Source organism: Elephantulus edwardii, unplaced genomic scaffold, assembly GCF_000299155.1.
Source record: "Elephantulus edwardii isolate Elephantulus edwardi_28Jun2011 unplaced genomic scaffold, EleEdw1.0 scaffold00076, whole genome shotgun sequence".
Classification (NCBI taxonomy): Eukaryota; Metazoa; Chordata; class Mammalia; order Macroscelidea; family Macroscelididae; genus Elephantulus; species Elephantulus edwardii.
In genome coordinates this window covers 2,779,667-2,802,183 of record NW_006399826.1, presented here as the reverse complement: position 1 = coordinate 2,802,183, position 22,517 = coordinate 2,779,667, and the positions used below count along the sequence as shown (strand labels likewise).

Here is a 22,517-nt window from a genome sequence, read left to right as displayed (position 1 = left end):
AAATTTGAATTTCAAAAGATAAGACTGGGCTAACAGCCATACCAATCTGGTGGCTTGATACTCAACAACCTTGTAAAAAGGACAGGGCAGGGCTCATGATTAACCAAGTGGTTGGTCTTTTCTAACTCTCCCTCTTCTTCTCTTTAAAAGGGTCCCTAGTGGTGTAGTGGGCTAGTAAAGGTCATGGGTTTGACCCCATCAGCTGCTCCAAAGGAAAAAGATAGGCGGTCTTCTCTGACAAAGCTTTAGAAGCTCTGAAACCCAGTGGAGGGTGACTACAAGCCAAGGATCTTCTCTACCAGACAGCAGTGGGCCTTTTCTTTTAACTGTTAGCTCCTGCTACCTGAAAGGATAGCAGTTCGAACCCACCAGCCACCTCATAAGAGGAAGATGAGTCTATCTCTTCTTGTTCAGTTGTGGAGCCTTGCAAACAACTGTAGAGTTATCATGAGTCAGAATCTGCTCGATGGTAGTAGATTTTGCTTTGTTTTTCTTCTCTTTCCTAACTTCATTATACCCAGCTTCTTCTAGCCATTTGTTACTTCTGGTGTCAAAAAAGTCTCCCTTCAAAGCATGCAGAGTAACTGCTTAGGATAAACATTAGGCCTACATTTCACTGTGTTTGGGCTCTTTTGAACCATGCTTAGGAACTGCGGATCAGATCTGCTCCCCTATTGAGCAGCTGTGCTACCCTGAAGGAGTCGCTTATTCTCGACGTTGATACCTTCCCTTGTCTATAAAAGCAACAAAGCAGTACTTACTTCATGAGCTTTCTCTGGACAAGAAGAAATACCACACATAAAGTCCTAACACAATTCTCAGCATGTGGCAATGTTTTTAAAATGATAGCTATTTACCATTCTTGTGCGTCCCACCATACCTGAACATAGCAATATAGCAGTAAAGATGATAGGGAGGTGAGCAAACACTATATTATCTCTGCCCTCCTGAGAGGTGTGAGGAGTTGTTAGGATTGAACTGACATAAAGGGGAGAGAAGGAAAAATGAGAGATTGGAAGATGTTGAATTTTTTTTTTTAAAGACAGAAAAATGCATGAGAAATGTGGATAACAGCTATTAAGACAGAGTCAGCCTCCTACAGCAGTCTTAAATTCTTGTTTTGAAATTGCAAACCACATCCAACTTTCATCAGTGGATGTGCCCTGTCGTTGCGGAGACAATTTTATGGTCTTAAGTGACCATCAAGTCAGTATGATTAATCACGGGGAAATAGGGCTGCTCATGGCAAACCCCGAGCTTTTCTCTTTGGTGATTTCTTTGTTACAACTCTAATTAAGAAAAGGCCAAGGAAGAGTGGTAGTGATAACCTCAGTGGGCGTCACATCAGGTGAGGAGCGACAGCCAGGTTACACCATTGCCTTCAGACATAACTGAATCACACTGACTAGATTCTTCTTGGAAGTTCATGACACATGTGTGTGTGTGTGTATGTGATTTAGTATTTCATTCTACTATTTAACAGTGCAGTATTAAACTCATTCCCCCAAATCCCAACAAGTGAGGGGTCTATTCCAACCCTCCATGGGGTTTCTGAAGACATAAAACATAATAAGAGGAGACCGCCCATCCTTCTCCCTTGGAGTGGATTCAAACTAGGGACTATTTGGTTATAGCTCAATACATTATCCACTGTGCCACTAGGCTCCTTACCAAACTTACTACTCTAAGAAGATTAATCACTCTTACCTCTTACTCATCACTCTTTTCTTTTGAGCGTTTGTGAACAGGGGTCACTGGGTACCAGGTAGTTAATGAATCTGGCTGCTAACCTAAAAGTCTGGAGATCAGACCATTCAGAAGAGCCTCGGAAGAAAGGCATGGATATCCACATCCCCGAAGCAACCACTGAAAACCCTTTGGGGCACAGTTCTCTTGCACGCACACGGTCTTCACTTGACTAGATGGCAACTTGTGAGTAAGTTTTTGTGAAAACACTGGGGAAAAGGCACCCAGCTGTGTTGAAGGTACAAATAAGTTTAAGAAAACTTAGCCCACTGGCTCACTTAACAATTCTAATTGCCCAAAATTCCCAAGTCCTTCAGTCTGTCTGTCTGATTATTGTTACAATGGAACCAACTCATAGCTGACCCTCCGGAGGGTTTTAGAGGCTGCCAATGGAATAGAGGATTCTACCAGAGATGCCAGATAAAGCTCTATCTGGAGAGCTGCTCATGGTTTTGAACCATCAAAGAGGTGTGGCCTTTGGGTTAGCAGTGCAAATATCTAAGAACAAAGCTGTCAGAGCAGATTTGTTTTGCTGGGCAAAAAGGAAATAGTTGTTAATGAGTTAGGGTATGTTGACGAAGTTTTACAATCAGTTGCCTAAACTAGGTTGAAACATGTATACTGTAAATATGTGGTCTTTTCATTTACTTTAATTCCACTTGCAAGTGCACATGCATTATTAAATCAACTAACTTTCATGTTATGAAAAGTATACACAAAGACCATCTGGGAGGCTGGGCTCTATGAGGAGGAGTGTGGCATCAGGATTGGAGGAAGACTCATTAATGACTTGTGTTATTCAGATGACACAACTCTGCTGAAACTGAGGAGGATCTGAAGTATTTGCTGCAGGTCAAGGACTGCTGCCTTTAATATGGATTGAAGCTCAACATCAAGAAAATAAATATTTTCACCAATGGGCCTATTGACATCATTATGATAGACAGTAAAGACATTGAAATTATTAATATCTTTAATTTGCCTGGCTCCACAATCAACACTCTTGGTGCTGGCAGCCAGAAGATAAAAATATAAATGCATTGGGAAAGTCTGCTGTCAGGGACCTCTCCAGAGTACTGAAGAGCAATGACATCAATTTGGAGACTAAGGTGCACCTGATCCAGGCTGTTGTTATTGTTGATTGCCTTTGAATCGAGCATGACTCATAATGACTCTGTGAACAAAAGACCTGAAGCCTTTCTATCTATAACTATCATAATTTCTCAACATTCATAGTATTTCCAAAGGCATGCTGTTTAGGAAGTGGATGCCATTCGTGCTTCCAAATCTGTCTTAAACTGGGAGCTCCACCACACACTGTCCACCATGGCCATAGCCTTTGCAATTCCTTGCTATGTGTCATAAAGCTGGACAATGACTAGCGATGATAGAGGAGAATTGATGCCTTTGAACTGTGGTGCTGGTGGAGTACTGAATGCTAGGAGAACAAACTGATTCATCCTGGAGAGGGTGAAACAAGGTTGCTCCTTGGAGACAGGATACTGAGGCTTTGTCTGACATACTTTGGACATGTTGCAAGGAGGGACCAGTCCTTGGAGAGGGAAATAATGCTTGAAAGGGTGGAGAGACAGTGAAAGAGAGGAAGACTCTCAACAAAACAGACTGATTCAGTGACTGAGGTAATGGGGGTAGGTAGGTATGTCAAAGCTAATAAGGTTAGCACAGGATAGAGCTGGTTTCAGGGCTGTTATACATGGGGTCACTATGAGTCGCAAGTGACTTGATGACACATAACAATAATAACTTTCACTAATGAGATCCATCTGTGTCATAATAAAATATAAAACTATGAAAGTCTTTATCCAAAAGACTGCCTGCATTCTGAGATTTAACACACCTGAAAGTAACTTCTGCTTATTTTGGGACTTGGAAGCAGACTTTATTATGTGGTTACTTGGAGTCAATTGTAGGTAATAGAAAAAAGATAATTTCTCCCACTGTTATCATCATTAAAGAAAAGAGTCCCACTTTATTATCCTGTCTCATCACTTTTACTCCTTTTCTTCACTTTCATCATTGGTGAAGTGAAGCACTGTTTTCCAAATCAGTAGAGATACCCATGCCTTTGGATTAAGACAAATTCTCACACAACTCACTGTTGTGTGTTAATCTACACGATTCGCACAGAGGACTGACTGAGGGGCTTAGAGTCTGGCTTCCATCTCAATGCTAGCATTTGTCAAAACAACCACCTACACAACTAGCTAAGATATAAACAAGGATATGAATACAAGGTGCATTAACTGGAAGCATTTTCAGAGTAACATCACCACGAGCCAGCTTAATTGAATCACTGTAAAAGTGACCTAGTGGCATTTGTTTTCTTTTTTCATCCATTGACTTTGCTCTTTGTGGAGACTGCTTGTCACCAGATCAGACTGTCCCCTTCTTAAACAGCAGACAAATGGCCAAAGCTGCACTAACCAGGACGGGTTGTTCCGGAGCATGTTGACATACAACCCGATGAGCACATGTTCGTCAGCTAGCCTGTTTGCCACATTGAGGCTGTACTGAATCCTGAAGAGGGGTAGGAGCAAAGAGAGGGCTTGTTAGAAGACCTGGACAGAAGCATGCAGAGCAGGCTGCAGGGAGTCTGTAGTGGAAGGGGCATTTAGGAAACCAGGCGAGCAAAGGAAGGGGGGTGCTATGAAAAACACACCCAAATCCAACCAATGAAGTTCACAATCACATCCCACCAACTTCAAAAAAGGAAGACTTCCACGTAGGTTAGGTATCTTCCAAGGAAACAGTTTTGCACTCTTCAAACCGCTCAGGCCAAGGAATTAATTTCAACAGGAAACACAGTGGGTTGCAAACAAAGATTAAATATCTATTGGGAAATCAAAACTTCAGCTCAGTTATTTGACAAAGAAAAAAGAAGGGAAAGTAAGTAACAACACTGATGCTGTGAATGTTGCAAAAGAACTATTCAGTGCTGTTAATTGGGTTAGGACACAACTGCTTTCAAACACAACGCTTGACAAAAGAAGTATCTGGTTTAGTTTATTAGCTCAGGGTTCTGGCACTCTCTTTCACTTACCCTTTGCCCTTCAGGAAAGCTGGTGCAGCCCTAGCCAGAAGTTTGTTCTGCTCTACTTCACTGTCCTTGGGAGGAGAGCTAGTTAATAAGATGGGAAAGCCAAGAAGAGCGTAAACACGGCAACGCATTAGAGAACAGAAACTGGCAACAGACACTTCCAAGTTCCATAGCCAAACTCCATTTGGACGAATCTCTCATTACTTTAAAATGTTCAAGATGTTCTTAAGTGTCCACAGAGTTCAAACCAAGAGTGGAGCCACAACTGTAATAGAAATTCCAGCCACCATCATTCTTGATTTGACTCCTGTTTGATTCACTAACACGTATTTACAATGCAAATGCCTATTCATGATGACAGCTCTCCTCATTCACTACAGTAAACATTACTATAAACAGTTCAATAGTGTATTAACTCCTGCCAGCCTGTAGATTCTGTTTAAGAGTGTCTACTTTTGCCAGCCTTTTAGAAATCATTCAACTTCCTGTGATGACTAAATTAAAAGGATATCCATGGCCCTCAAGTCTATTTGAACTCATAAACTCTCTAGCAAGTCTCTGAGGCTGTAAACCTTTCTGGGAGGGGACAGTTTACCTTTCTACTGTGGAGTGGCTGGTGGATTTGAACTGTGTAACTTTCGGTTAGCAACCTACCATGGTACACATGGTAAATCCTAGTTAGATATTCTGCAATATTAGAAATGATTTACTAATCCAAGCTCAAGTTACCTGACTCTGGAGGTGAAGCTCCAAAGAAAATTTTCAGGGAAACCAAGAAATAAGCCTTTAGGCCTTATGATGGTGTTTGTTAAATTTGTATTCTTTGTGACCATATTAAATACATTGTTGTTGTTTGCTGTCAAGTTAGAATTGACTCAGAGCTGGCCCTCCAGTGGGTTTTCAGAGGCAGTAAATCCCACAGGAGGAGACTGCTCATCCTTCTCCTACACAGCAACTGGTGGATTTGAACTCTATGTCTTTGGTATTGCAGTGTAGCTTCTTATCACCAGGCCACGAGAGCTCCTAGATACATATCTGGTGAATAAAGCTCATCCACACAGCAAATTCTTATCTTAGGAATGTTTTTCTTTTTAAACTTAGTAATTTATATGGTGAATTAAACTTTTTAAAATAAGAGAAAGGTGAAGGATAGACAATCTTTTTCTGTGCCATATGTTGTTGTTATGTGCTGTTGAGTCAGCTATGACTCATAGCAACCCTGTGAACAATAGCTCTGAACGCTGCTCTATCCTGAGCCAATGTCACTGTCTCAGACACACCTGCCCTCATTAACCCAGTTATTGTGTCAATCCATCTTATCTGGGTCCTTCCTCTCCTGCACTGTCCCTTGATCCTTACAAGCATGATATCCTTCTCCAAAGACTGATCCCTCCAAGCTACATGCCCAAAGTATGTGAGACAGAGTCTCTGAATCCTTGCCCCCAAGAAGCAGCGTGGTTTCACTCTCTCCACGACAGACCTGTTAGTTTTCTTGGCAGTCCATGTATGGCATGTTCAGTATTCTTCCCCGGCACCACAATTCAAAGGCATCAATTCTTCTTCTGTCATCCTTAGTCATTATCCAGCTCTCTCATGCACAGCTAGTAATTGTAAAGGCCATGGCCTGGATCAGGCACACCTTAGTCTCTAGACTGACATCTTTGCTCTTCAGTACTCTGGAGAGGTCCCCGAGAGCAGATTTCCCTAATGCAAATTTGATTTCCTGATAGCTGGTGCCAAATAACAGGTGCCAAAAAGGGGAGTGGGGAACCAACACTAAATTGGTTCCTTTTGCAATGGGAAGTGAAGTTCATCTGCTTTTCTGGGTAAAGTATTTGTCTGCCAGTTATTGCACTAAGTTTAACATCTAAATTAAGGCAGACAAGGGAGGAGGATTAGCCATTTACTTCCAAAACAAGAGACCTTCAGAATCCTGTGCCCTTTATAGCCTCCAGATAATCACAGGAGGGTCAGCTATGAGGTGATTCCTATTCGACAGAAATAAGTTGAGTCGATTTATAGGTGAGGTGTGTGTGTTCCATGAGTCCTCACCATAGTTCCACGAGTCCTCACATGACAGTGGGCCCTGCTGACGCACTCAGTAACGTGTTGGGTTGCTAACTGAAAGATCACTAATTTGAATCCACTCACTGCTCCTAGAAAAAGGTGCTTAGCCTTCAGCCCCCTGAAGAATTACAGCCTCAGAAACTTGACGGAGGATTGCTGGAATCCAGCTTCCTGGCAGTGGGTGGGTACCCCTTTTAGAATGATATTTTAGGGCATTATGATTATCATAAGAGTTTGGAATGAGGGTTGCAGAGTGGAGTATACTCGGGGTGAGGGTGGGAGGGTGCAGGGGGATTGTGTACCAGTGAAGGAGTTTTTCTTTTGCTTTTAAAGACGAGAGAACTGGGGGGGAGGGGAGAAAAGTGCAACAATGAATGAATGGAAATTCACAATCTCTGTAAATGTTCATTGAAATGAATAATAATAATAATAATAAATAGCTGTATAAAAATGATATACAGAATGGAAATTCTTGTTTTAAAACAGTGTTGGCTGTGCTCACTATGGTTATTGCTGTTGAGTTGAAAGAGTCAGAGGCAGTAAGCCGTGCAGGGAGGATTGTCCATCCTCTCCTGTGGAGTAGCTGGTAGATTCAGACCTGAGTCATTACCTTTGGGTTGACAGTTTCTTGTTCTTTGAATTCTAGAGGCTGCAGTGGTATTTTTTTTCTTGAATAATAATAATAAAAATCTAGTAACTATTCAGGTAGAATATTTGATACTGAATGTGTAAGAAGAGGAAAAAAAAGGAACCAGTTGTGATGAGAAACACAAGAGGCTCAGGATGGGAACGACCCTGGTGAAATCTTATGGGAGGAAAAGATCTATCAGTAAAGGCTTGGAAATCCAGCTCCACGCCTTGCTTTGTCATTGGGACTGCTGCCATCAGCTGAGTGCAAGGCTGGGGGGTGGAGGGACAAGGTCCTAGCTGGCTAGTTTTTCCTTATATGGTTCATTTAATCTCTGGGCCCCTTGACTCTTGTTTTCTGTCTCCCATCTTCTTCTTCTCCCTATTTCCAGGTACTTCCCTGTCTCAAGCAGAAGACTAGATGTTCAACACACAATATCTCCATTTCTTTTAACAGCATTTTCTCTGCCAGTGAGTGGCTTGAAGGAATCATCGAAACTCCACCCCCCCCACCCCCCCCTTCTTCAGGAACTACATTGCTCCCCCCGACCCGCCCCCCCCCCCCCCCCCCCCGCCCCATCTAACTTTCTGTCTGATTTTCTGGGAAACAGAAACCTGGAAATGGAAAGATTGGAAACAAATGAATATTTGGAAAATATGGGGGTTATACAATCTGCATTTGGGTTTGCAGAAATGAATGTTTTGTTTTGTTACAGCACTTAATTTTTAGTGTGAGGGGCATTTCTGACTTTTGGAACTAATGTCCTTATAGGTTCTGTACCTTCTATCAAATTCTTTTATTTATCACTTCTTAAGTTAAAAATATGACTGACTGGGGAGGCCAACTGAATGGTAAAAAGGAGAAAACTCACAAAGCTTCTTTTCTAAAATTATATCAAGGAAACAGAGAGTTGGATGAAGAGTATATTCACTTAAAACTTGGGTCTTCCATCAGTTTCTCTTCTGATGCTCCCAAAGACTTAAGGAAGTGACAAAAGATCCCCTAAGCTACAAATGTAATGGCAATATTTTATTTTACCCAAAACATGTTCCTCTTCTGTTCCTAGTCTGTTTTAATCCAATCTTAGTCTGTTTTAACCCAAAGCAACATAGTTTTACAACTTTTGGCATAGTAATTTAGATTTTGAAACTTTCATTTTGTATCTGAGTAGTTTACATGAAGTTGGGTGATGTTTCCCATCCATTGTGGACCTTAGGGTCAGACCACAAGCACACTGGGATGTACTTTCTTCTTATGGGATAAGCAGGTGGGCACATCAGTGTGTCAGAACAGAATGATGGCTTTCCCATAATGCCATTCTAGCTCAGTTTACATCCTATGTCCTCAAATCAAAATGTATCCCACCTTTAACCTCTTAAACTTAACATGTGTGAGCCATGTGTCTTTTAGAACACAAGTCATGAGGGGAATTGTATTCAATTCATGAAATTATGTGCCTATACCTTTCTTTTCTTCTTGAACATGAATTAAAGGTGAAGATGTGACTTCCCAGAGCAATACCACTGTAGAGCTAAATTATATAGTGTGAGATTGTAATTATCACAATATTTAAAAGGAAAACAATACCTGAACAATGGCAATTTAAGAGATATATTTTCATTTTCAGTGATGTTTAAATAATTTCATAACTTGTGTTAATTTTGGGCATGTGAAAAATGGTTTGCGAAACTGGTTGTCTCCTTAAGAAACCCTCAATTAAGTAGATAAAATTTACCTTTTCACTATTTTAAACACGGTTTAACACTGAAGCTATAACAAATGTAAATTCAGTTGGAGTCTTCCGCTTTCCTTTGCTTTTCCAGTTTTCAATGTCTTAGATTGGAAATAAAAGTGCTATTTAACAAAGGTACATAAAAATTGTTCTCAGGGGAGCTCTGGTGGCCTAGTGGCAAGAAGCTGCACTATAATCCCAGAGGCGCACGGTTCGAATCCACCAGATGCTCTGCTGGGGAAGGAGGGACAATCTCCTCCTGTACCAGTCAGATCCGATTTGATGGTACACACACACACACACACACATAAAATAAAAAAAATTTAAAAAAACCAAAAAACTGTTCTCAGGGAGCAAACTGTGGTTCACTCACACTAGCATGAACGTTGAACCATCTTGAATATTTATCACAGAAGAAATAAGAAGAATTCTTAGGTTATATTTGATTTACCATGTTTACTGGGTTGTTTCTAATACAGAAAATCTGCATTAATTGTACTTTTGCAAAGAAAGCCTCTTGAAAGTGATGGTAGGTGAAGGGCATGTGCAGACAAATAAAGAGCATCTCTAATAAGAGGGAGACGGTGTCAAAGTGAAGAGAAGGTCGACAGTGCTCTTAATTATGTATTCATATTTTAACATAAGCAATTGGAATACTCCATGAAGACTTATTTAATTCAAATTTGAAAAATTCTATCACAATAGTGGAGCTCTGATATAACACAGACCACAGACTAACTCCAGATAATTCCACACAACATGCCCAGAAAAAAGTGAACTGCAGATGAACAAAAAAATGAGCCATAATTTACTTAGCAACTAATTAAATTTTAATCAACAATTTTTTAATTGTTAGGTATAGAGATGGAATTCAGTCCCTCAATTTTATTTCTATTTTTTTGTTTCCTTCTTGTGTACCATCGAGTCAGATCTGATTGACACAGGAGGAGACTGCCCCTCCTTCTCCAGCGGAGAATCTGGTGGATTCGAACTGCGTGGCTTCAGGATTGATTGCAGTGCAGCTTCTTGCCACTAGGCAACCAGAGCTCTCTTCAATTTTATTTCTACTTTAGATTTCCAAAGCACAAATGTGTAAAATTTAGTGTGAACACTTTTAGATCAGAAGCCTACACCGACAGGCAAAGAATCTTTGAGAAAGCAAAAAGATTTGGTGAGGGGAAGCAGCTAAAGGAGACATAGTGAAGTGAACCTTTCTTTGGTTGAAAATTAAAACCAACTCACTCAAACACTGTTGCACTGGGACAAACTCAGGTTTGACAAGCATTTAGGTGAATGAGGTGCCTTTCTCACACTATTGAGTCAAACACTGGGTCAGTAGACACTCATTGCCATTTTAAATCAGAAAAGTGCATGCTAGATGGCATTGCCACTCTCTGATTTAGAAAACATTTTTTCTAATAACTGACGAGGTATGCTAGAAGGAGAATTGATGCCTTTAAGAAGTGGTGTTGGAGAAGAGTATTGAATATACCGTGGACTGCTAAGAGAATGAACAGGTTTGTCCTGGAGAGGGTTAAACCAAGATGTTCCATGGAGGGAAGGATTCTGAAGCTTCGTCTGACATATTCTGAATGTGTTGTAAAGCAGGATCAGTCCTTGGAGAGTGATATCATGTTTGGGAGGGTGGAGGGACAACAGAGGAGAGGAAGACCCTCGATGAGATGGACTGATTCAGTGACTGGGGTATGGAGGTAGATGTGTTGGAGACAATAAGATTAGCACAGGAGAGAGGAGGGTTTTAGGGCTTTTGTACATAGCATTGCTTTGAGTCACAGGTGACTCACTGGCAGGTAACAACAACAATAACAATTTGGTAGTGTGATCACAACCTTAGCAGTTACAACTAGGAAAATAAACGCGAAACCTTCAAGTCATGTGTCTAATATTGGAGGTAAAAGACTATTAACTCAGACTCTCAGTTTCTATACTGTGGCCAATGAAGAAGATGGTACATAATTAAAAACCATTTTATCCCCATTGTGACCTAAGTGAAAGTTGACAAAGTAAACTCATTTTTCATTCACACACATTTTGTTGTAAGATACTGAGTATCATTCTATCTTACTCCTTCCTGTCTTCTAAGCTTCATCCCTGGGTAAATGATAGCTTTTCTATCTTGAATGGCTGATCATTAGAAGCAGGGAGTCCCCTCTCTGGGATTACTGTTCACCTCACACACTGTCTATTCTCTGACTAAAAATTGAGCCACCATGCTGAGTTTTGTTCCATGTCAGAAGGGTGAAACTTATTTTAGACAAGGGAAACAGACAGGCAAGTATTTTTGCAAAAGTATTAATATTTTTAAAAAATGGGCATGATATCAATATAGAAAATAGGTCAATAAAGAAAATAGTAATGCTTTGAGAAGTGAAGTGGACAAAGAAAAGAGTCTTCTGCATCTGGATTTGTGGTCAGCATCACTATACAGTTTACAGTAATTATTTGCTATCTTCAAAAGCCCAGTTAACATTGCTCGTCCTTACCCACTTCACACTGTGAGCTCCTATTTTTATCATGATGGTGGCTTTCCATTAATTGAGGTAGTCTCTAGGTAAATTCATGCATGTCTAAGGAAACAATGCAGGCTTAGAAATACAACAGTTTATGGTCAAGAAAATAAACAACTTGGGCACTGATTTGTGTCATGAAACCCATATCCTATCTAACTTGTAATTAGCATGGAGCATGTGTGCCTGCACACACGTACACACACACACACACACACACACATACACACGAGAAGACCGACCCCCTTTTTAAATTAAGCTTTGGACAAATGCATCAGGTATAGAGCTAGCAACTGGAGCTATGGCCCATGGTGCTGGTAGCCAGAATTTTATACTAGTAAAGCTGTGTGAAGTAGATTACTAGCATGCCAAAGGCTTCAATGATAGACCTAGTGTTATTTGAGGATCAAAGATGCCCACTTGTAAAGGCTCCTAGGTGAGTAATGCCAGGCAGGCGTCTGTAGTGAGAGACGCTGAGGTGGAGCCTGCAATTCATCTTCACTCGGCTTTATCTTTTTAAGAACTATCACAATAGAGACGCCTAGAAATAAAGGTAAAATAAAAATATCTATGTGACAAAGTTCCTTATGTTCTCTCTCAGTGCTGCCTTAACACTGACAAACACTAGTTTGACTTGTTTGATTTTATCCTACATTAAAAGAGTCAGTTGGAAAGGAACATGAGTGAAGGAAGATAGAGTTCTGATCCTCTCGTTTTGGGTTCCACTCTAATAACAGAAAAAGAGTCTTCAACCAATATCTACATCTCCAGCATGATGGACCTCTACCTAACTTAGTGCAAAGACAGTTACAAATTTAACAGTGAAACCACCTCTAGCATTACCAAGTATATGTATAATGAAGTGCCAACAGCACAAAATTGATTTAGAAACTGTTACTTTAATAGGAATCTGATTGTCCTACCTGGATTAAAAAAATGTGGCTCAGGAACAGCAGAACAGAAAAAGTATAAATTGCTTTTAATACAATCCAGCTCTATGACATTGTCCTCGCCTTACTAATGGTGGGTTCACGAGGCTCTTTAAATCAAGAGTTGTAGGAGTCATCATCTGAGGCCTTGTAAACTGTACAAAATCAGACTCATCCAACCAAGAAGGCTTAGCTGGTACTTGTCACATATCTGCATCTCATATACACTACTGTGAGGCTATAAATGCAATTGGAATACTGTAAGTAGAAATGAGAGAACATAGACACATCCAGCTCAAGTTGGAAATTCTCTAAAGAGTCTCATTAAGGGCCAGAAAAACTTTATTTCCCCTGAAACATGCTGCAAGAGGATTTTAGTGATGGAATGAAAGGACTAAGAGTCTAGCTACGGAACTACTACTATGATTAGTGACTTGGGGCTAGGATACTGACCGTTCGCCGTGGTCAAGCTGATTGACATACAGCTTTATGAGGGAATGTTCGTCAGCCTCAGGGCTGGGTGCACTTATTCCCTCAAGTAACCTGAGGGATGCAAACAATGAGACCTCATTACAACCTCCCATGGACAGAGCAAGGCCCACTCAGAGAGGAAAGACATTGAGTGTACGCAGCTTTATTAAACAGCAGCACCCTTCGAACAGAACTGAGAGGCCAATCTCAGGTGATAGGAAGAACTGTACGCTTTAAAAAACACATCTGTGGTTTACAGGGAATATTCTAGAAGGATTGAAATAGGACAAAAAAGGGAAATGATAATATATTGGCTTAGTGGGTACCCTGAAGGAAACAAAACAGTTCAGAGTATTATAGGGACTTGTTAGGGTAGAGGAAGCCAAGTTATCCATCTAGACGCAGTCACCATGTGCACCGTCCAAGCTGAAATGATATAAAATGACCTTCAGTAAGGTTGGGGTCTATCTTGGCTTGACATTGCAGAATATAGCACTCCCTTCCAAAAAAGCACATCTTTCTAACCATCATTATGTCTGGTGTTCCCTGCACTGATGCTCTGGCCGGTCCACTCATAAACTTTATAGTTTATGGGTTGGCTTCCCCCTCCCAAGAAAAGATGGTTGACTAGATTTACTGGTAGGTTTTGGAAAGAAGCACTATTAGTAAGTTACTGAGGGCTTAAGCCATCATATTTCACTGTGGATGTTTTGTAGTTCAATTGTCTCCTTCCACTTGTTACTGACTCGCTTAATTTATACAACCACAACACTAAGTACTGCCATATTCTTTTTACTCTGCTAATTACAATTATGGGAATCATCTTTATCTCTGGTTCTTTCTGATGCACAAGTACAGGAACTCAGGGAGGGGAAAAGCCCGGCCGTGGCCTGAATTTCACTGTCTTCAACGGTCTAAGCTATGAGAGTGAAATTTATAGCTCAGAAACCTCTTCAAGAAAAAGATAATTGTTTGTTTTGTGAAATATGAGAATATAAGGTTGCACTTTTTTCTTTCTTTCCGCTGAAAGGCATTTGGAAGCTTACATTTAGTGCTAACTCCTATTTTCCTTATCTTTGATTTTGCTTTCTTGTGAATATTCTTTTAGAACTTAGGAATTAATTTTCTGGTACTTTAGTCATGGTAGTTGATGGAATGACTTTGTAAACCTCCTGACTCCTGCATACTTATACTGGATAACTCTTAAGGAGTAAAAGTTTGCCCTTCTCTTTGTTTACATAGGACTGGATCTTACACAGATAAATATACATTTTAAAAATATTGTTATTATCCATGAAATTTGTTATAAGGAAACTCTTTTCAGTGTCTAGTTCTAGAGACTCACCAAAAAGAAGCTTCTTTTATAGCTGAACTTTTAAATACCGGGATGTATCTGATAATACACCACTGCATCTCAAAAATTCCAATTTCCTGTCTTAAACAAGCCACTATGAGAGCTGTGAAAATGACTTTCCCAATGAGGTATAACGCATGTGTGACAGTAGTAAAATGCAAGCATACATCACATTCTTACTGTTCATAGACTATAAATGTCAGAAGTGACATTAATCCAAAAAGGCAACAGCCCTCTTCCAGGGCATTCATATGAATGAAATATATTTACAAACTAGTTTCCATCACTGATCTTTCCTGTTCCTGTTACAGTGGTAAATATCTATGCTTCTGGATGTAACAAAACAGCTTTCATTTGAACATATACATGTAACTTTTTTTACATGCACAGCCACATCCACTATGCTCATCGTGTTGTCCAATCATCAACAACAATTTCTCTCCAAATTTTTATACCATTTTTCTTGCCACAGAATCAAGGCTCATTATCAAAGAGAGAATTTATTTTATAGTTTGAGTGAAACTTACCTCCTGGTGATAAACGGGCTTCCTGTGGAGGGGACAGAGTGGGAGAACAGGGTGTCGTTCATGCTGGTTACAGGTCTGGGAGGCCTGAAATAAAATTTAGAAATAAAGTTAACATAACACACAGAAAAATACACCAGAACCAAACAAACCCCAGGAACTTATCCTCCATCTCTCTAGGAAAGAGGCTGGAAAGATCAACTGTCTATCTTGCCTATGTTCAGATAGGAAATTTTACAGGTTCAAATTAGATTCACTGAGTGTTTTTTGGTTTTGTTTTTTTTCTTTCATTTTAATCATGCAGGCCACAAATGAGTAGAGAACTATACTAAGTGGAATAGCCCATGGTGGAGTGTGGCCTTTGCTTTCCCAAAAAGTCCCAACTGCTAAACGCTACTTGAAAACCTTACCTCACAATTAAATCTTTGGTAAAGATTCATTGCGTGTTTTGCTATGCATTGAATTGTGTTTCCTCGTAAAATATGGTGAAGTTCTAACCTGTCTTCCTTCCCTGTGATCTAGTTTGGAAAGATGATTTGAAGACATTATCAGTGAACATGCGGTCATATTGGAGAACGTTGAGGCATAATATAATAGGAGACATGTCCTTACACAACAGAAGAGACACAGGTACAGACACAGAGGGAGCATGACCATGAAAAGGGAAATGTGGTTTGAAGTAATGAATCTATAAACAAAGGATGGCCAGGAACCACCAGAAGCCAGGAACAAGTGAACAAGACTTGTTCTTTCCTCCACAGAGGCTTTAGAGGGAACATGACCCCACTGTCATTTTGATATTAGTCTTCACACCTAAGAGGCAATGCATTTCTGATGTTTTAAACCACCACATTTAGGGAGATTTGGGATAGCAGTCCTAAGAAACATATTCATGTTCTCAAGTCACATTTTCCCAAAAAGACATAATCTCAACAAAATACTGAGAAGAATATTCCCAGACATCACAGGTTTGTTTATCCATAAGCTTTAAGCTTTAGTGTTTCATTCACTCACATTCTGGAATGGAACAACAATTTCACGTGCCTCCCCCCCACCCCCCGCACCACTTTCAAGCAGGAAAATCTCTGGAAACTTTATGATCCCCAGAAACTATAGCCTCTTGAAAAGAGAACAATTTCTGAAGTCTCAGAAACATCCTCTCTGAGCACAAGGATCATCATTTCTCTCCTGGTGTGGCCAGTCTGGATGGAGACTTAGCTGCATCTGGAAGGCCGCAAAATCACCTCATGCTTCAATGGGTTGCTGTTGTAAGTTTAGATGTGAATAATCTCCACAAGGATCCACTGAGCTTCTACAACTTAGTGATCCATATTTCAATGAATAAATATAAGATGTTCTAGAAACTTGACTTTTTAAAAATTAAGATGAGAGAAAACAGTGTCCAGTATTCCTCAGAATTGCTCTTGGTCCTAACCACCTACTATCTCAACTCAATCACTCTTTGTCTCATTTTTCTCCTCCTATTGTTACCCTTTCCCCATCTCTGATGTGTTAGAGTAAACCAAAAAAAAAAAAAACCAAAAACAAGAAATGATATAATTAGGATAACAAGATCATCTCTCAACACATTTTAGCTTTATTTTAGCTTCTGTGTAAGGTATTCCATAAGAAGATGCAAAGGGATTTAGATCAGAAGACGGAGACTATGATGGAACACGACAATCTTTTGAGTCAGCAGAAATTTGAGTTTGTTATAAGAATTCTCATTGAACTTGCTGGTAGAGACATTTTCAATCCTAAGATGAGATATTAATTACAGTAGACTCTGGAATCAAATGACGTTCCTGTGATTGAGATACGAATTCGTGAAATGGTTTAATTTTTACTTCAGGAAACATGATGTATTTGAAATTATGCAAAAAGGATCTTCCAGGAAAAAGATAGAATTATTTAATGTAACTTATTTATGGAAATAGACACTACATTAAGCAATTTAAAAATTTTAGTCTTGTATTAAAAAACTCACGGCTATTTTTGCTTTCAAGACTCTGTTGTTAATGTGTTGTCAAGTTGCCTCTGACTCATAGTGACCCTATGTACACCAGACCTTAAACTCTGCTCTATCCTGTGCCAATTTTATTGTCTTTGATATGATACATTTACCCCCATTTCCCCAGTCACTGAATCAATTCATCTCATTGAGGGTCTTCCTCTCCTGTGCTGTCCCTCTACCCTTCCAAACATGACATCTTTCTCATAGGGCTGGTCCTTCCTTGCAACTTGTCTGAAGCATGCCTGACGAAGTTTCATAATCCTTGCCTCCAAGGAGCATCCTGGTTTAACCCTCTCCTGGATGAACCTGTTCATTCTCTTAGCAGTCCATGATATATTCAATACTCTTCTCCGACACCACAGCTCAAAGGCATCAATTCTCCTTCTATTATTCCTAGTCATTGTCCAGCTCTCTGATGCATAGGAAGTGATTACAAAGACCATGGCCTGTATCAGGTGCACCTTAGTTTCCAGAATGACACCTCTGTTCTTCAGTACTTTGGAGAGGTCTCTGACAGAAGATTTTCCCAATGCAATTTGTCTTTTAATTTCCTGGCTGCTGGTATCAAGAGTGTTGATTGTGGAGCCAAGTGAACTAAAGCTGTTTACAATCTCAATCTCTTCACCATCCATCATGATTGTGCCAATAGCCCCAGTGGTGAGAATCTTTGTTTTCTTGATATTGAGCTTTAATCCATATTGAAGGCTGCAGTGCTTGACCCTCTGCAGCAAGTGCTTCAGGTCCTCCTAAGTTTCAGCAAGCAGGGTGTGTCATCTGCATAACACAGATTGTTGATGAGTCTTCCTCCAATCCTGATGCCACATTTCTCCTCATCTAGCCCAGCCTCCCTGATAATCAGTTCTGCTTATAAGTTGAAAATGTATGGAGATAGGATACATTCCTGGAGTACACTCTTCCCAATTTTGAACCATTCAGTGTTTCTCAATTCTGAAGACTGTCTCCTGGGGTTTCCATTCTTCTCAGAGTCAGCCACAGTTTGTTATGATCCACACAGTCAAAAGCATTTGCATAGTCAATGAAACACAGACATTCCTCTGGTATTTCCTGCTTTTAGCCAAGATACATCTAACATTAGCTACAATATCCCCAGTACCACGACCCCTTCTAAACCCAGCCTGCACTTCTGGTAGTTTTCTGTTGTGTTTTTCCAGTCATTTTTGGAAATAAGTCTTGAGACTCTAGGATTAACCATAGCGTAACTATTTCATTTACTCTAAACAGGTTAGGTGAAATTCTAGAAACTATTTTAGTGCCTTACATTGCTAACTTACAATGTATCGTTAATACAAATGAGCAATATTAGACTTGTTGTATTGTTGTTATGTGCTGTGGAGTCGACTCTGACTCATAGCAACTCTATGTACACAGCTCTGCACCCTGCTCTATCTTGAGGCAATTTTATCGTCTCTGACACATCTACCCTCACAACCCCAGTCACTGAGTTAATCTATCTCATCCAGTATCTTCCTCTTTTACGTTTGTCCCTCTACCCTTCCAAGCATCATGTCCCTCTGACAAAAGAATGTCAGACGGAGCTTCAAAATCTTTGCTTCCAAGGAGCAGCATGGTTTTACCCTCTCCCAGCCAGAACTATTCCTTTTCTTAGCTGTCCACGGCATATTGAATACTCTTCTCAAGTACCACAACTCAAAAGCATCAATTCTTCTTCTGTCATCCTTAGTCATTGTCCAGTTCTCTGATGCAAAGCAAGTAATTGTGAAGACCATGGCCTGGATCAGACACATCTTAGTCTCCAGATTGACATTATTGCTCTTCAGTACTCTAGTGTCAGGCTAGCTAAAATGAATTCTGCTTTGAGTTGAACACCTTCATTTTAAAAGAAGGATGCCTATTGTAAATTATGAGAAATGAAGAATATCAAGGAAATATTTTCATTGAAACTTTGCAGTGTTAAAGCAAAACTTATCCCATATTTGAGGTTTCTTTTTAGAAAACCTTTCTCATCTTGTCCTGTCTCCAACAAATGAGATCTGAATTGTTTTTTTAAACTTGCTTGGTAAATTTGTTTAAAATGGTTATTGTTATAAAATTATAATTACAGCTAAATCCAGTTTAACCTTATCTTGGAATATCTTTCATGGAAGCCAAGATAAAATTGAAGCTTGTTTGGAATTGAAATGGTATCTTTTTTAATTTCTTCCAAATTTTGAGGTTCATGAGTGACCTGTAATGAATGGTTAACCAGGGCATCAAACAGTATTTTTCAAAGAAGCAGAAATTCCCATTTCCTCAATTATTAAGTGCTAAAGTATCTTATTGAATAAATGGCTGTCATCTGGGATTTTAAAAGTATTGACTTTTATGGAAAAAAAGAAAGAGAAAAAGAAAAGAAACAAATAAGCTGCAGAAGATAAGGTAAGTCCCAGGGATGGATCTTTCAGGGAATCTTCCAGATCAAGATCTTTGGACATACTGAGCCTCAGACACCAAATTAATTAGACTCATGGCCATCAAGTTGATTCCGACTCAAGTCCAGGAGTTGTAAAACAGAACTGCTTCATACCACGGCATTTTCATGACTGAAATCTTTACAGCAGTACATTGCTGGGATTTCTTTCTATGGGACTTTAGGAAAATAAAACAAAACAAAAAATAAAATAAAAAAAATCCAAATCTACTACTACCCACGTGTATTCTAACTCATGTTGACCCCACACCCAGTTTCCAGGGTTATACACCTTAACAGAAGAAGACTGCCTCATCTCTCTCCTGGGGAGCCCCTGGTGGATTTAAAGGTTCAAACCCCCAACCTTTCAGTTAGCTGACCAGCATGTACCGTGTCCCCCATGACACTCCGAGCACTTCTTTTCAGACAGGTAGTTAAACACAAATGGTTTTACCATCCAGGGACATTCTGTGTCTCTTAACCACTTAAAACTGTGCTTCTAAGTCTTTGTTAGTACACTGGGGATATTGAATTACTTACCAAGTATCACTTTGGGCAGCAAAAAATGTAATAAAACAAAGAATGTTAATCATTGTAACTTTTATAAGCCATACAATAGCTACAACAAATGCCAAAAATACTAAAATGTCACCACATGCTTGTACTTAAGGAATTATTTGTGACTGCAAGTATTTCTTTATGTATGTGTGTAAAATCCTTTGGCTCTAACAAAATAAAGCTATTTTGAGTATGTGACATGGTCAATTTCCATATGTATAAATATGTGATAATAGTACTGTAATCTATAAAAAATTCTAGTGTGTCAAGCACTTTTGAATCTAAGTTTGCTTTAAAAAGGTTAATCACGCTTCAGAGTTAGACTATCTCACATTTTTGCCATTTTTTTCACACTTGAAAGTTTGTACTGAATATTATGTAAGTAATTACAACAGCCTCAATTATTTATTATGCACTCATCAAGCATAATCTATGTGTTTGTTGTCTCAATTTACGTTTACACTTTGTAATGACTCCGTTCATAGGGTCACTCGGAGTCAAAATGACTTTTTACTGCATAACATTAGCACCTGGTACAGGAGTTTTACCAATTTTGAGAACATATCCAAAAATAGTAGTTTGTGTGCCTTTAAGAAGATTATATAGTATATAACATATTACGCTTCCATGAGCTTTATAACATTGCTTTTATTCCAGGAATGTGTAAGGACGATAATTATCTTTCTCTTAAGAAAAACTTGCATTCTATGCTCTTTTATTTGAACATCTCTTAGAAGAATTTGCACTAATTTTTCACAATAAACATGTTTTTGTAATATAAAAAGAACAGCCCTTGGGTTTATACTGTAACATTCCCCACTTCAAATCAGCCAGCACATGACTTAGAGGAGTGTGTGCATCAGCATAACAAACTCACCCTTTGCTACCTGCTCCCTTCTTACCTTTGGGTGTAAAGCATGTGTGTAAAGAGATATAATATACATTTGAGTATTATCCTGAGATTACAAATATGTGTTTCTTACTGCAATGAAAGGTTAAGAAATATCTTTTCTACCTTTGAACAAGCAGCAGGGGAGACCCTGACAGAGACACAGCTAGAAAATATTTGTACTGCTATATATGTGTTTTAAAGAATATATTTTTATATGTAAAATATAACTTGACAAGTAACATTCCTTATTAAAAATGTTTTTTTCACTATGATAGTCTGTCTGCTTTACATCTTTATATTTTAAGTCACATTTGCAATAATTTAAGAGTATTAAAGGAGTGGAAAAGGGGCTGGCGTATTTTATTCCTTTAAATTTTCATTCAATTTATACTATTGCACAGCATTGAGTGGTAAAATGACTTATGCCATGAAATGTCATATATATTTGTTACATTTTACAGAATTACACTTGTATACATTTAGAAGTGTGACTAATATTAATTCCAGACTTATGTTCATTATAGAAGATTTTTGTAAAATATTGAAGGAGACGGACAGTTATTTTTTCACTTGAGTAGTCTTTATGTGTGTAGGATAATTTAGCAAAGTTAAATGTATAACATATTTTTAAAATAAAATGTCTTAGGAAATTCCCTTTCTTCACAAATTACATCAATAACAGTTTGTAGCATTAATGTAAGGAAATAAATACAGAGAATAATGTTGACAGCTAAAAATGAGAAACAGAACAACCCAACAAACCAATTCTGTTTTAACACAGATAGGATACCATACAATTTGCTATATAAAACGAAGATATTCACCTTGGGGGGGGGAAATATATTATCTGTGAGTATAAATCAGTATTTTGAGTCAATGATTATCTGGTTAAATATGTGGATTTTTAAAATAAATATATGTACATATACATACTGATCATATACATATGCTGTTTTGAATAGAATTTAAGGGGGTATCCAGAAATTTCTTTATAGAACCCAGATAAGAAACATGTAACATGAGATATATCATCTCCATAAATTAACGTTTAAAAATTATTACTCACCAGCTAATTGAATAACTCATGAGTGTGCACATCTGTATACACACACACACACACACACACGCCCTTACTGGATAAAAGCCCTGTGAGGTAATTCTGCAGCATGACTATGAAATGAATTTTTACTTTAAAGCCCCTTGTTCTCTTCAAGTGGGAGGACACATCCCACCTCTCTATGGTTAAATATGTGTAATCTTTTCAGCTGGCAACGGAGCTCTTAACCATTGTGTCCTGAGGACCGTTGTTACTTAAGCCTCCTCTCTCCTCACACCCAGTAGTTAGATTTGAATGAAACTGTTGGCAGCACTGGGAGGAAGTGATTTGAGGGAGGGCTTACAAAGCGCAAACTCGCTCTATGTTCTTTACTCATGTTCACCTTAATGATTGCCTTTAAATGACTGTGAGAGGGTAAGGTGAGTTCTTAGTAATATCTCTTCCTGGGAAGGTCAGAGCAGGGGAGCAACTTGAGGTAACTTCTCTGAGGTAACCAAGTGATTGGTCCTAAGAACATTTTAAGATTTAAAA

At 39.1% G+C, this 22,517-nt stretch overlaps 1 protein-coding gene across 9 annotated transcripts in view; it reads right to left on the bottom strand.

Annotated features, from left to right (window-relative positions):
• Positions 1-22,517, bottom strand: part of DTNA (dystrobrevin, alpha) — a 451,930-nt gene that overhangs the window by 54,201 nt on the left and 375,212 nt on the right. For 2 of the 9 annotated variants that reach the window (XM_006889170.1, XM_006889174.1), the window contains exons 9-12: positions 20,020-20,028; positions 15,041-15,124; positions 4,808-4,885; positions 4,192-4,284 (exon numbers count right to left, since the gene is read on the bottom strand). The exons of 1 other annotated variant lie outside the window; for it this stretch is intronic. In XM_006889170.1, the coding sequence (XP_006889232.1) occupies positions 4,192-4,284; positions 4,808-4,885; positions 15,041-15,124; positions 20,020-20,028 (264 nt within the window). Of the gene's footprint in view, positions 1-4,191; positions 4,285-4,807; positions 4,886-13,141; positions 13,232-13,302; positions 13,586-15,040; positions 15,125-20,019; positions 20,029-22,517 lie in introns of those variants that run through there. 6 more of the 9 variants (XM_006889171.1, XM_006889173.1, XM_006889169.1 and 3 more) reach the window with 5 other exon arrangements.